The sequence below is a fragment of the Thermoascus crustaceus genome (genome assembly GCF_041956765.1).
Source record: "Thermoascus crustaceus strain CBS 181.67 unplaced genomic scaffold VTN00scaffold_1, whole genome shotgun sequence".
Taxonomy (NCBI): Eukaryota; Fungi; Ascomycota; class Eurotiomycetes; order Eurotiales; family Thermoascaceae; genus Thermoascus; species Thermoascus crustaceus.
This window is the reverse complement of record NW_027192527.1, coordinates 4077078-4090438: the sequence shown is the minus strand read 5'-3', so window position 1 is coordinate 4090438 and position 13361 is coordinate 4077078. Positions and strand designations below refer to the sequence as shown.

The 13361-nt window shown below is 51.3% G+C and overlaps 5 protein-coding genes across 5 annotated transcripts; all 5 read left to right on the top strand.

The window, feature by feature from the left end:
• Positions 1-732: 732 nt before the first annotated feature.
• On the top strand, positions 733-1038 carry VTN00DRAFT_1453 (uncharacterized protein; the record flags this gene model as incomplete). Its single annotated transcript, XM_069427562.1, has 1 exon — positions 733-1038. One exon carries the CDS (start codon positions 733-735, stop codon positions 1036-1038), a length of 306 nt encoding a protein of 101 aa, XP_069292155.1.
• Positions 1039-1383: 345 nt separating this feature from the next.
• On the top strand, positions 1384-2565 carry VTN00DRAFT_1452 (uncharacterized protein; the record flags this gene model as incomplete). The annotated part of the gene is made up of 3 exons (XM_069427561.1): positions 1384-1889; positions 1962-2444; positions 2526-2565. 3 exons carry the CDS (start codon positions 1384-1386, stop codon positions 2563-2565), a joined length of 1029 nt encoding a protein of 342 aa, XP_069292154.1.
• Positions 2566-3879: 1314 nt separating this feature from the next.
• VTN00DRAFT_1451 (uncharacterized protein) lies at positions 3880-5901 on the top strand (the record flags this gene model as incomplete). The annotated part of the gene is made up of 1 exon (XM_069427560.1): positions 3880-5901. One exon carries the CDS (start codon positions 3880-3882, stop codon positions 5899-5901), a length of 2022 nt encoding a protein of 673 aa, XP_069292153.1.
• A 1196-nt stretch (positions 5902-7097) lies between these two features.
• Positions 7098-8968, top strand: VTN00DRAFT_1450 (uncharacterized protein; the record flags this gene model as incomplete). The annotated part of the gene is made up of 3 exons (XM_069427559.1): positions 7098-7130; positions 7536-8038; positions 8674-8968. The coding sequence occupies 3 exons, from the start codon at positions 7098-7100 to the stop codon at positions 8966-8968; spliced, it is 831 nt and encodes a 276-aa protein (XP_069292152.1).
• Positions 8969-9937: 969 nt separating this feature from the next.
• VTN00DRAFT_1449 (uncharacterized protein) lies at positions 9938-12982 on the top strand (the record flags this gene model as incomplete). Its single annotated transcript, XM_069427557.1, has 6 exons — positions 9938-10036; positions 10173-10239; positions 10334-10826; positions 10886-11064; positions 11132-12179; positions 12235-12982. The coding sequence occupies 6 exons, from the start codon at positions 9938-9940 to the stop codon at positions 12980-12982; spliced, it is 2634 nt and encodes an 877-aa protein (XP_069292151.1).
• Between the last annotated feature and the right edge of the window lie 379 nt (positions 12983-13361).

The following is a 13361-nucleotide window of genomic DNA, read 5'->3' as shown; positions in this document are numbered from 1 at the left end:
TTTTTTCTATCATAATTGGTTCCATCTAAGAGAGCCTTTCACGTTGACTTCAAGTACATGTGAAAAAGTGAGGTGGATCGAAGCGATTTATTAATTGATTGCGGGAAGTACATACCTACTAAATACCTACCGATCGATTGATTGACGGGCATCTATCTATCCTCTCGAGTGATCTGCCAGGCCAAGGAAAATGAAGGGGGCCACAGAACTATCCAGGCAGAGCAAGGATTTTTGAGGATCTCGACACTTGCTTCGTTCGAACATCTTGAGCGTTTTTTCCTGTTTTGGCTTTGATTCTTGTGTGTTCTTTCGATATTTCTTTGGTTTTGTTCCCCGCTCAGTACATGATTACGTGGATCTTTTTTATTTTATTCTATTGTATTTTCTTTTGTCTTCTCTTTTTGTCTAATACCCACAAATCAGGCTTGTCCAGCGCGCCGTCTCCTCATCGTCATCATAGTCATCATCATTTGTCTTGTCCCATTGCCTCCGTTGGCGATCTCTTACATTCTCCTTTCCTATCTAACTTACTCCCCCCACAGCCAGAGGAAGATGAAAAAACGAGAATGATGTTACTTAGTAACTAATCAGATATTGTTTAGTGACCTGATGTGTTTCTTGACGGTTTTTTCCTGTGGGAACGATCTCCTGGTGTCTTTTCGTATGTGGTGGCAAAGTGCAATCGTGTTGCGTAAACATTTTTACCTGAACTATCTACCTACCTGTCCATCAATGGGCCAACCTGGGATGGACCTGTATGGGAAATGTGCAGAATTCAAACGTAGACCTCTAATCGACAAAATTGCAAAGATAACAGACGGAGCCAACGAAATCTCCGAGCTAAACTCCGGCCAGGAAGCATCTACTGCCGAGAGGGAGAGGGGCGGCGAGCGGGTCCCCGAGGTCCCCTCTTCCCGTGTTTGGTTCTGGCAGGGATGGTCAACCCGCTCTGCAAGTTTCTTGGACTCATGTCCTGCCGTCTACCACGGAACAACAGGGCATAACGGACCAACGGCTCCAGGTGCCGTCACTATCTGATTGGGTCTCCCGTATCTAGGTGTTTCGATCTTCTGCATGTTGCTGACGGAAGTGGAGAAAGCTTTGAAATACAGAACAACGGAGTATGCGTAACTCCCGACCTTATGGATCTACTAGTATGCAATGCATCGGTAGGTGTTTCTGTCGGTGGGGATGGGAGGCGATATGGTATGGTATATATATATATATATCTCACGTTGGTGTTCTTTTTCTCTGTTCCTACTTATTGCATCCGGTTCCATCTGGAGGCGCTCTCCCTCGTACTCTGCTTTAATAACGGATAAATAAAATCGATCGATCACATCTGACCTGTTCTTGACGAGCTCGCTACGAAGATAGAAGACCATGGTCCCCAAACTCCCAACCCGCCAACTGGGCAAGGATGGCCCCGAGGTCACAGCCCTGGGCTGGGGCTCCATGGGCCTCTCCGCCTTCTACTACCCCCGCCCCCCAGACGAAGAGCGTCTCAAGTTCCTCGACTACGTCTACTCGACGGGAGTGACTCACTGGGACACGTCCGACATATACGGCGACAGCGAGGACCTGCTGGGGAAGTGGTTCGCCAATAATCCGGGCAAGAGGAACGACATCTTCCTGGCGACCAAGTTCGCCATCACGACCAACGCGGACGGGAGCCGCGCGTTGCGGGCGGATCCCGAGTACGTGAAAGAAGCCTGCGAGAAGAGTCTGAAGAGGCTGGGCGTTGATCATATCGATCTGTATTACTGTCACCGGATGGATGGGGTCACGCCCATCGAGAAGACGGTCGAGGCGATGGCGGAGTTGAAGAAGGAGGGGAAGATTCGGTATTTGGGGCTGTCGGAGTGCTCGGCTGAGACGCTGCGGAGGGCGTGAGTTTTGAACCTATTCATTATTCTCTGTCATGAATGAAGGATAAGTGCTGATATCAATGTCTTCACCAGATGCAAGGTCCACCACATCGCGGCCGTCCAGATGGAATACAGCCCCTTCAGCATGGACATCGAAGATCCCAGAACCGGCCCACTTCTCGAGACCTGCCGTGAGCTCGGCGTAGCGGTCGTCGCCTACTCTCCCCTGGGCCGTGGTTTTCTGGGCGGTCGATTCAAGTCCCCCGATGACTTCCCCGAGGGAGACTTCCGTAGGATGGCGCCCCGATTCTCTGCGGAGAACTTCCCCAAGAACCTCAAGCTGCTGGACGTCCTGAATGACATTGCCAAGGAGAAGGGGGTGCATGTCAGCAGCCTGACGCTGGCGTGGCTCATGGCTCAGGGAGACGATATCATCCCCATCCCCGGCACGACGAAGCCTGAGAATATTGACTTGAATGTCGCGGCGTTGAGTATCAAGTTGACGCCCGAGGAGAATGCGAAGATCAGGAAGGCGGTTGAGAATGCGGAGGTCTTTGGGGCGAGGTATCCGGAGGGGTAAGTGATCCGTCTCTCCAGTTAGAGTTGTCAGACAGTAGGAATCTATTGGAAAAACATAGTGCTGACTAGGTGTTCTAGCGGCTTGTTCAACACCTTTGCGGACACCCCGCCTCTGTGAGCGAGGTGAAGGATCGGGGAGAACTTTCTGTGAGTAATCGGACGGATTTTATCCGTTGATCCATTCGTCTGCGTGCAACGCGCTCTATGTACTATCCATGCGAGCATTATGTAACGTCCTGGGAGCTCCCTAGCCAGTTCAGGATGAGAAATTCCCACCTCTACCATAAATTAGCACGCCATCTTATGATAGGATATCCCACTTGATCTTCGTAATAGGATCTTTGGCTTGATCGACGGCTAGTAAGCCCTGCTTTTGATTCTGCCCAATAAGGAGTCTCGTGATATAGACGCCGGTGATACTGTTCCCTGTCAAGACCAAAGATTTGCACTGTCGCATACCGGAAGTCGGCAGAAAAGCGGTGATTCTGTAGCCTTGCGGTCATAGTGGATGCAAAAATCCAGACAACGTGAGGATCAAGGTAGAGCACCACGAGGCAAGCTGCTTCTGGAGCATGGAGCGTAGAGACGCTGCAGACACCTATAACCTTCTGCTCATTAGTAGTAGTAGCAACAGTAGTATATCGACAACAACAACAACGACAACAAGCGACGGCAAATAGAGGCCGTGTTCGAGAACTTCATACCCCATACTCTGTTATTGGCGGAGAAATGTGGCCTGGCACGGTGGGCCGGTCTGGGGCCCGGGGGAATTCCCCATGCAAATCCCACATATCCCGTCCCGCTTCTCCAGCTTCACCTCCATCCCCGACTCTCCAGAGCTCTTCATCTCCCCGTTCGGACCGTTTCCCTCTCTTCGGGCTACTTACCAGTCCCTCAGTTACGCGCAAGCTGCTTCTCACGGCGGAGTAACGGCTGCCGGTCTTCCATCGAATCCGCCCCTCCACGGCTGCTTCAACGGTCCAATTCCGTGTCGCAGACCCCAGTCGTTTCCCTTTGAAGATCCCCAGTTCTTTGCCTAATCGTCCCATGCCTTATCTATCAAGCTCATCATCCCAGCCATTTTGTTGCAGGAAGGCTGCAGATGTCTTCCTTCAGCCCATCGCGTGCACGCTATTTGCCAGTTCCTTTGCTGCGATTCCGTCCCTGTTCGCAGCCGGCGTGTGCAACCCATCTTAAGCGCTGACATCCGCGTCGTACTTGCCTTATATCTATATACCAGCTATCATCTGGCTGCCTCCCCCCTTCTTCTTTTCGATTGTTCACGCCCACGCAGAAGCACTTCTGAGCCTTTCTGTCTTTCTGCTTTGTGCTGTCTTGTGGAGTTGTGGTTAGTTTGTTTGACCATCCCCTTTTCAAGGATGAGACAGTGGAGGACCGCCGTACGATGATGCAGGCTGTTCTCCATGGATCGATGGCTACGCAATTTCAGACAGGTGTCTTTACGCCCGCAGACGTCGTCCTAAATGGCTCCCGAAACGCTGGATCTGCTGCTCCTGTAGACTCTTCGGGGACCGTTGTGATTGTGTTTGGGCTTGGGCAGGAGGGAATAGTCCAGGTCGTCGCGGAAGTCCTCGGGAAGCCCTGGACAACGGTGACCTCTCTTTCGACGTTGGTCGGGGGCAGCGACGCGGTCGTGGTTGGTATCCTGGCAGGGGATCTGAAGAGCAGTCTGGGAGGATACGACAGATCCTCACTGGTCCTGGTCAACACGCACTGTGTCGATGATGGTTCGTTCCCGGATGAGAACCTCACTGATAGTTGTCACTATGAGTTCCTGTATTCACGGAGCCCCTTCTTCCGTCGGGATCTCACCCGGTTCCTCTCCCTGATATTGGGACAGACAAGACCTCATGAGCAGCTCGCGACTAAGAAGCGGACAAATTTTATATCAACTACTTTCCCCGATGTCCGTGCAGCGCTGTCAAACCTCGACATCCTCTCTGTGGGGTCTGATGCTGTTGAGCTCAGGGTCGATCTGCTTGAGGAGCCATTACCAGATGGGACCTCCAGCTCTGTTCCAAGCTTGAGGTACGTCGGGCAGCAGGTTATGCTGTTACGGCAACGTACAGAGCTTCCTATCATCTTCACCACGAGATGCACCAAGGAGAACGGCAGGTTCCCGATGGATGACCCGAGTCTGTTTTATAAGTACTTATGTCGGGCGATCCAATGGGGCATCGAGTATATCGATGTTGAACTGTGGCTCCCTGAGGAGATCAGAAGACGCCTTGCAGATATAAGGGGAAATAGCATCATTATGTCTGCCTTTCACGACTTCTCTGGCACCTGGAAATGGACCTCGCCTGAGGCGCAAAGGCTATTCAAGGAGGGCGCCAAGTACGCAGATATCGTGAAGATGATCGCCATGGTGAACACCATTGAGGAGAACTACGAACTAGAGTATTTCCGGTCTATTATCAAAGCGAAGTACACCTATCCATTATTGTCCGCAGTTAACATGGGTCAGACGGGCCAGCTATCTCGCGCTCTCAATACGGTCTTCTCACCAATCACGCATCCTCTGCTACCGATCATAGCAGCTCCCGGTCAGCTCACAGCAGCTGAGATCAATGAGGCCCTCCACATCATGGGTCAGCTGCCCAAACGTGACATATATGCCATCGGTTCATTTCGACCCACATCCCAGTCGATGTTCATCGAGAAGTGTTTCAACGAGCTCAGTCTCCCTCATAATTTCAACACCCTTGATCGGGGTCCAAAGGGATCGATCGAAGCTGTTATCATGCAACCAAATTTCGGTGGTGCCTACGTCAATCCACCGCTCTCGAGCTCTGCTCCATATATCCCAGCAATGAGTGCAGCTGCGCGTGCTATCGGCCTTATTGACACCATTACTATCGACAGTTCTGATGGTCAGCACAAGCTCGTCGGCGAAAACGCTGCATGGAAGGGCATCCGAGCCACTCTGACGCGAGATTATGTTCCGTCTGCCTACTGCGGACGTGCTGCCATCATCCTCTCAAGCTCAGAAAGCGATGCCTCCGCTGCCATTTTCGCCCTACGCAGCTTGGACGTCGGCCCAATCTACACAGTCGGGTTCAGAGCAAGCGGACCTCTGGCTCCTGGCCTGGAACCTTTTACCTCCATCCAATCAGTCAAGTTGGTGGAGCAACCGTTCGTTATAATATCTGCCTTGCCGCCGGAGAAGTCACTACTGGTACAACCGTTACTGCGACATTACAGCAGCAACGGCCGGTCGTCGCCTCCTTCTATAAGAGGGAAGGTGTACCTCGATTTGACCAGTGGGCCACGCAAGGGTGATCCTCTAGCTGTCGCGGCCAGTGCAGGCTGGACCGCGTACGGGATCGAAGATGTGAACGCATGGACGACAGTTGAGACTCTGCGGCTGCTGGTCGGTCAGAACGTCCCGTTTGACTTCGTGCGTATGGCATCTGGTCGTGGGTTGTATTAGGCTGGATGGCATGAGAGGCGTTAAGACTCGGAGAGTGAATGTTTATATAGAACTGTGAATGGCTTGCCGGTGTTGATTCACCTTGTTTGGCCTTATGGGACTAAGGACCTGGTCAGATTATAAATGACTCGAGATACGTCTAGGGTGACCTCCCGATGCCTTTTTTATTCTTTTCTACACGGGCCGGCATATCGGATCGCCTTATATTTCTGAAATTCTTACCTAGCAAATGGTTTTGCTTTTTCATATCTTTTGTTCTCCGACAGTGACAGTGACGAACTAGCATTGAATATGCTGGTGCCCCCCTGCATAGCTCAAAATAGCTCAGTATCGATTTCCTCAGCAGCAGAATACTACCTAGTCAATACAGTGTGAGCTCACTGACATGTCTAATGGTGATAGTTTCACTTCACTGATGTGCCAGGATTTAAATCCTGTACTACAGAATACGTCGCAAGAGGACAAAACAAAGCGGTCACCAGGCACGTCACTTTATGACTGTCCAGTGCAATACCCCTAAGTACGAGAGTACGGACAGTGTCCGGAACCAAAAAAGAGACCAATTGAAAGAGATATCTCGAGGAAATGAGTCAAACGAGTAAGAAGCATCGCATCCTTTGCGGTTGGAAAATACGTTCAGTTTGTCGAGTACGACCACAAGACCAAGAATCTGTTTACGGTTGAAAGTTGCATAGAGACACTGCATGTTGAAAGAGAATACCGTACGATCCACCGATGCCTGAGGTACATAAAATTCCACCATTGGTGAACCACGGGCGGGAGTGGCGGGATGACCGCTCTTGGAAGCTTACTTCTATTTCCTTTTCTGGTTCTGTTCTGTACCTTACTTAATAAAAACACTGAGCGATAAGGTTGAAATAAATGGACACGCTAATCAGTGCGTCACTGACTAAAAGAAATGTCATACTAAAACTAAAAGCTGCTGAGCTACCTACCTGGCTCGATGTGAGACTTGACCCGGTTGCGTTAGAACGAAATCACATTCCTCATTGACTATATTATTCGGATCAGCCGTCTCGGCCAGCACTTTAAAGAGCTAACAATCTCCCTGCTGGAGCCTGGTTTGTCAGGTAAAAAGAAAAGAAAAGGGCTGTGATTGGCTGATCCCTATCGCGACTATTGTTGTGCCTGCGGGACAATACATTCAACAGAGAGGGATGACATCCTAGCAGAGGATGCGTTGGTGTGGACCAGCTTCATTCGAGTTGGTAAGTGTGATCCCTTCTGCAGAGGGAAAGACCTGATATAAGGTACACAAGATCCTGATGATCGAGAAATAGTCATTGTCACAGAAAAAGAGCAAGACTCCAACGGCAAGAACAAGCTCCAATACCAACTTTCAGGGGTGTGTCAGTACAACTTTAGTCAGTGTATTCGATGTGCCTCGAGATAGGGATCAGGCGGTTCTTGGGTATCCCCAATGGAACGGTCGACGATCGAAGAAGATCATCAGGGTCAATCCTGCCGGATTCCTTGACCCCGATGACGAAATGCAGTATCCGTTTGGATATCCTATCCATGCCCGTTGCTGGGATATGATCGAGCGGCTTTTCGGCCCACTGACCGAGAGCCATCAGCTGGGAGCTCTGATAGAAGCCCTCCGTCGGAGATAGTTGGGTGATTCAAGATTCCACATTTTCTACAATCCAAGGGATCTTTCACCTGAGGAATTTGGAGAGAGAGAAGAGGAGGAACTGCTGGTGACCGAGGAGAGGTTCTTCGCATTCCAAGACCCCGTCAAGATCCCTGCCCTCCGTGAACTCATCGACGAGGGCCTCCAGCGTAGACGCAGGGAACAGGTGAAGAGAAGGACGAGAAGATGGTCTCATCTGTCTTCTCCAATGAGCATCGAGCATCTGACGACTTCCCGTCCTGTTCCTCTCGACACGATATATCTGATCCTGGACAGACTAAGCTGGGAAGATATTCCCAATGTCCTTGTTGCTTTCGGCTGGTGCCAGATTCCGGATAGGTACTGGTACGCGCGACTTGAGAAGTCGTGCAAGGAACTGCTTTTTGAGTTAGACGACCTGATCAAGGTGAAGGCAGAAGAGGAAGACACGGGAATCAGTGTCTACTGGAAACTTGTCTGTCTGGGGATGGAGGAGTTACTAATGTAACTCCTCCCCTGAGTTGCTGAATCGACATCAGGTGCTTCGGACCTTGGGAGAGACGAAGACTTTTATTTCTCCAAGAGCTGGAGGTGGATGATGGGGTTGTTGCGAGCAAACCGAAGGCGGCATCAAAAATTGAGGTGTGACAATAACGGAGCGATTCTGATCAAGTCAAATATTTCAGACGGTCTAGGGGTTCGGATAGAGAATATCTGAGGTTTGCGTACTGTCAGGATAGTTCTTTCCTACCCGGGCAGAGTGAACCTAGCGCCTGTCCATCCCACCCATCGTACCGAATGGATCAACGATTCTACCTCCTGTATCCTCGAGTAGCAATCGAATAATCGTCAACTTCTGCTTCCATCTTTTCTTGGTTTTCATTGCATCATCGATTGGACTATCAGCGCCTGAGTAGTGCATCTCCAGAAACACACTCGATAACTAACAGAAGCTGTCTTATTCAGCAACCACTCGCGGTAAAGGGCTCGACTCGACCTTCTGTACTGTGATGGCCATTGTGACGATTTCCAGTCGTCTTACAGATAGCCAGTTGCATACTCATTCACCACACAGGCACACTGTCCCCGGTGATCTGACTGAGATTGTCTACACAATACCAGGCTTACCCGTGCGGCAGGCCTCATCTGTCGCCGACCTTGAAGGTTGTACTGTATGCAGCCATGAGGCTTAACCCGACATCCGGCCCGCTACTCCGCATGCACTGTGATGTACATGCTCGTGCTTGTACAACGACGGCTTCCCCGCATGCCGCATTGGGTAATGGCAAAGTTACATCTTCCCCGGCGCCCTCACTGGCTGTGTTGGCCGGCGTGGGTCTCGACTTTAACCGTTGGACCACGCGGCGCTCAAGCCTTGGAGCCCCTTGGAGTAACGATGAGCGGACCACCCGGGGTTTTTGCGAAGCAATTTGATCAACTTCTTATTCGGGTAACGCCTGCTTTGAATACTTTTCCCTTATGCAGTACGGAGTGCATATCTGCACCTTCTACATGTTTAGTAACAGACGTGGTTACGATAGATGGTCATTCCTGGTTTCTTCTGTTCCAGATATCTCAACTTTATGACGTCTGTCTCGGTTCTTCGCCGAGGAACTTTGGGGCATCAAGCATGGCTGGCCTTCGGAACATAAAGGGACTGCCAGAGAACGGCCTCTGCCAGACCGTTGACAGGGGAATAGCCAGTGGGAGGTTATTCTCCGTGAGATAATATGCATGGTCCGTAAAACTCTGACGGCCTCGTGGCCGCAGGGGGCGTCGAGACGACGTGTCTGCTCCGGTATTAAGGATCGCGCACCGGAGGATGCACCTGTAAAGGACCGGTGGGGAGAGTCACGACCACCCAGGTACTCTGTACAGGATGACGGTTAGCGACAGTCTGATGCAACCCCGATCGATCCATCTCCAGGTCATCTCTGTATCTCCATTATCTCCCCCGCGTTCTTCCCGACTCGGCAACTCCTCCGGCCTGGGACTCACTGGGCACGCCGCCGCTCTCGCCATCGCTCTCATTGAGTGGCTCGTCTGCATCCCGGCCTTGCTGGCTGCTGGCGACGTCGCAGTCCATGGCGGAGCACGCGGTCGTTTAGGTACGCCTGTTATGGTATCTCCATCTTTTCAAGCGTCAGTCCCAGCCAGCGGAGGCGCGCCACAGCCATGTGCTCAGCAATTTCTCCTTTCCACCGCCTCTGTCTGTCTCTTTTTCTCTCTGCTTATGTCTTTCAAAGGCGTATCATCTCTTTCCAGAAGGCTTACATGGCCGTCTCTCTGTGCGCTGTGTCTGTGTCATGACATCCGTCAGTGCATCGTTTTTCCCTCGGGGTGCTTTGTACCGAGACTACTATCCAGTCTAACAAGCCGTCGATGTGATCGCAACTTTCAACCATGTCTCGTCCGCAGGTCAGCATCGACCGCCTCACGCCACGGCGCGTGAGTTCGGAGCCTCGCGAGTCCATGAACTGCAAGTCTTGTCGAAAGAGAAAGGTCTGTTCTTCTACACGGCCTGCCGGTTCCCAGGTTCAACCACCTGGTCCGATTCCTCAGATACTACTTTTTTATATCCTGCTGCCAATGGAGTGTTAGTTGCAGTTGTTCTGATTAAAGATGCGGAAATCTCTAGATCAAGTGCAATCGCATGCGCCCGAGCTGTGAAGCATGTAAAGTGTTTCAATGCCCTTGTATATATGGTAGCGCTCCCCTCGAGATGTTCGATTCATAGAGCATCAATGCCATCTCTATGTGTATGGCGGTCATGACTGATAAGTGATGAACTATGCGAAGATGCTACGCCCAAGAAACGAGGCCCCAAGACAGATGTTCTGGAGGCGTTGCTCAAACGGGTAGATGGATTGGAAAAGCGGCTGCAGGACGAGAAACACCCGATCTCCCCAACCGCAGAGGTGTCTCCCGTCGAGAAGACAGAGAATGAGCCTCCTCCGGTTAACAGTCTCAATGCCTCCAAAAGCACGGTTGGCTTCTCTTCGACCGCCAACTCCCCAACTGCAGCTCGCTTCCCTCCGTTAGCTACCCTATCGCAGCGCAGGGAGTCTTTTCAGGGTCGATACGACGGACACCGTGGATCCCCTACCATTACGCAGCAAAAGCAGCTATCTTCGCATAATGTCGTTCTTCCAGATTCTGTGCTGGACGCTTTTTTCACGAGGATGCACGGAAAGCCATTCTATGTTCTTGATGAACCGACAACGCGGCAAAAACATCAACTCAGAGAGCTGCCTCCTCACTTGTCTATGGCAATATATGCAACTACCATGAGGTAAGTTTCAACGAATAAACCTAGGCAGATACCTCTGCTGACACTCGATGGACCTACAGATATGCAAGCTCCGCCGGGACGCCAGAACCATCTCTGCGCGTGGGGTTAGAGTACGCCCTGCAAGCAAGGCGCGTAGTTGACGTTGACAACCCTTCCATTGAAGGTATTCAGACGTTATTGTTGCTTTCAATGACTTTCTTTGCCCATGGCCTGGGTAAGAAAGCATACATGACCTTATGTATGGTGTCCGTTCTATACTAGGCGTTAAAAAATCAAAAACCGCCGCAGCTGACTGGAGCCTGCAGCCAATTGTATTTCCATGGTGATCGCCTTGGACATGTATCGAGAAACATCTCCGAAAGGGAATCTCCCTTCATCCGAACGAGAGATGAGACGACGGCTATTCTGGACATGTTACATGATGGATAGGTTTACAGCATGCGGATCGAAGCGGCCATGTTTTATTTCGGATAGTTCTATTGTCCTACGTCTACCATCTTGGTCACCTCATGTGAATGGTCTACATCTGGAAGGTGAGATGTTCAACGCTGGGCCTAATGTGCAGTATTCGTCCGATTCCCGCAGGAAAGGCCAAGGAGCAGCTTCTTTGCTGATAGACATCACGAGGATATTGGGCATCACCAATAAGTACCTGGCGGCTGGAGGTGTGAAAGGTGACTCGCATTTTCCATGGCATTCGCTGTCGAATCTTTCCAAGATCCGTCAGCAGCTTGATATCTGGGCAGCTGGAACGCAAGATGTATTCGTTTCAACAGATGCGCTGTTTGGGCATCCAGAGTGCACAACGTTATTGCTGAGCAAGCTGATCTATCATCTAGTCCACTGTCTAATATACAGACCTTTTCTGCCCGTGGACCTGGTGGAACTCCGCGGGAGCGGACAGCACCAGTCATGGCAGATCGAAGCGACCAATTTATGTTTCTCGCACTCGAACGCCATAGCAGAACTTGTGGAATTAGGAAAGAACTCACCACTAGTCGAGTGGCCCGCGTTTGTGGGATACTGTGTGTGTACTGCTGGCACGGTTCATGTCCATGGCGTGCACTACAAAGGTCGAGAAGGGGAAGTATTTTCCTCCAGCGCTGACTTTCTTGCCAAGGAGATGCATCAACTATCGTGGTTGCGAAGCCTTTGGGCCGGTGTCCAGCATCAGAGGGAAATGCTGCAGACTATCTACACCTGTCACTCGGAACTCGTACGGACGCTTTCCAGCAACCCGATGCGGGTTTCGCCTGTATTCCACCTGGAGGACTTCTTTGATCGATATCCTGGTCTGACAGTCGATGGGTCGTATATGAAACTGGTAGATATGGTACCTGCTTTCAATGAAATGTATTTTCGGAGTGTCTGATATTTATTGTCCTGCATACTGACCTGACCGTGCTAGTATGCCAATGCATCACCTTAATGGGTACAATCTTTATGCCAATCGATCCATGGCTGCGCCTCCGCAGCAGTCACAGCCTAGTTTGTACCAGGATCATCAGCTGCATCGGATGCCGCCCTCAACTCCAACATCATTGCAGGATCCCTGCAACACACAGCGGTTTAAGAATATAGACCCCTCTCTCTCGTCCCCAACTATCAACTTCCGTCTTCAGCAGCAACCTTCCATGTTCTCCAACTCAGGCGCTGATATTGCATTTTCGCCGTCTCAAGATGGAGCCGCACTGCAGAGTGCATTTTCACCATCAGCGTTTTGGTTCTCACCACCAGTCTTTCCGTCTGATGCCACGATTAATCTTGCTCCGACGCCTTCCTCGAACCCGCAGTACGCAACCTTCCCATTCGACGCTGCACGTCAGCCGCATACGAATACGTCCCAGTCTCGGTCTGGTAGCGTTACCGTCGGGACCGCAGCTCTCACTCCCAGTGCGCAGTCACAGGCGAGCGGTTCGCATGCGACCACTGCCAGTGACAATGGATCGTCTGAGAAGGACCCGTTCCTTAGCCTACTCGAGCAGCTCGCCGAGAACGAGCAGAACTCGCAAGGCGGTCCGAGCGAGCTTGACTTCTTCCTCAGTGGGGCAACTGAAGGGGAGGGTGAAACCCTCGTCGGACTAGAAGAAAGCGATGGAGGCACGACTGCGGCTGTTGCGCATAACGGAGAAAGCTCTATGCAGCTCAATAGTTGATATTCTGACTCAACTTCGTGAAGCTACAACGGGAGTCGCAAGGAACTGGTCAGGGAGAAAGGGGTCAAGTCGGTACATCCACCTCGCACTACTGGGCCGAAGCCAGGTGGTTTTGGTGTTGTAGTACCTTACTGGCGCTCTTCTTCCCATGGTCAACCCCAAGCCGATGGCGGGCTGCCCAATCATGACACTACCGACATGATACAGGATGGTTTACCGGCAAGAGCTTCGCGCGGTAGATGGGCTGTACATCCCTTCGAATCAGCATCTGCACTAGCACGACCAGGACGGGATATTCCTCATCATGATGAGGGGCCCATGGGCGAAGATCATGCGCATACGAACATGACATTACTGACTAAAATCGATGAACAGATAC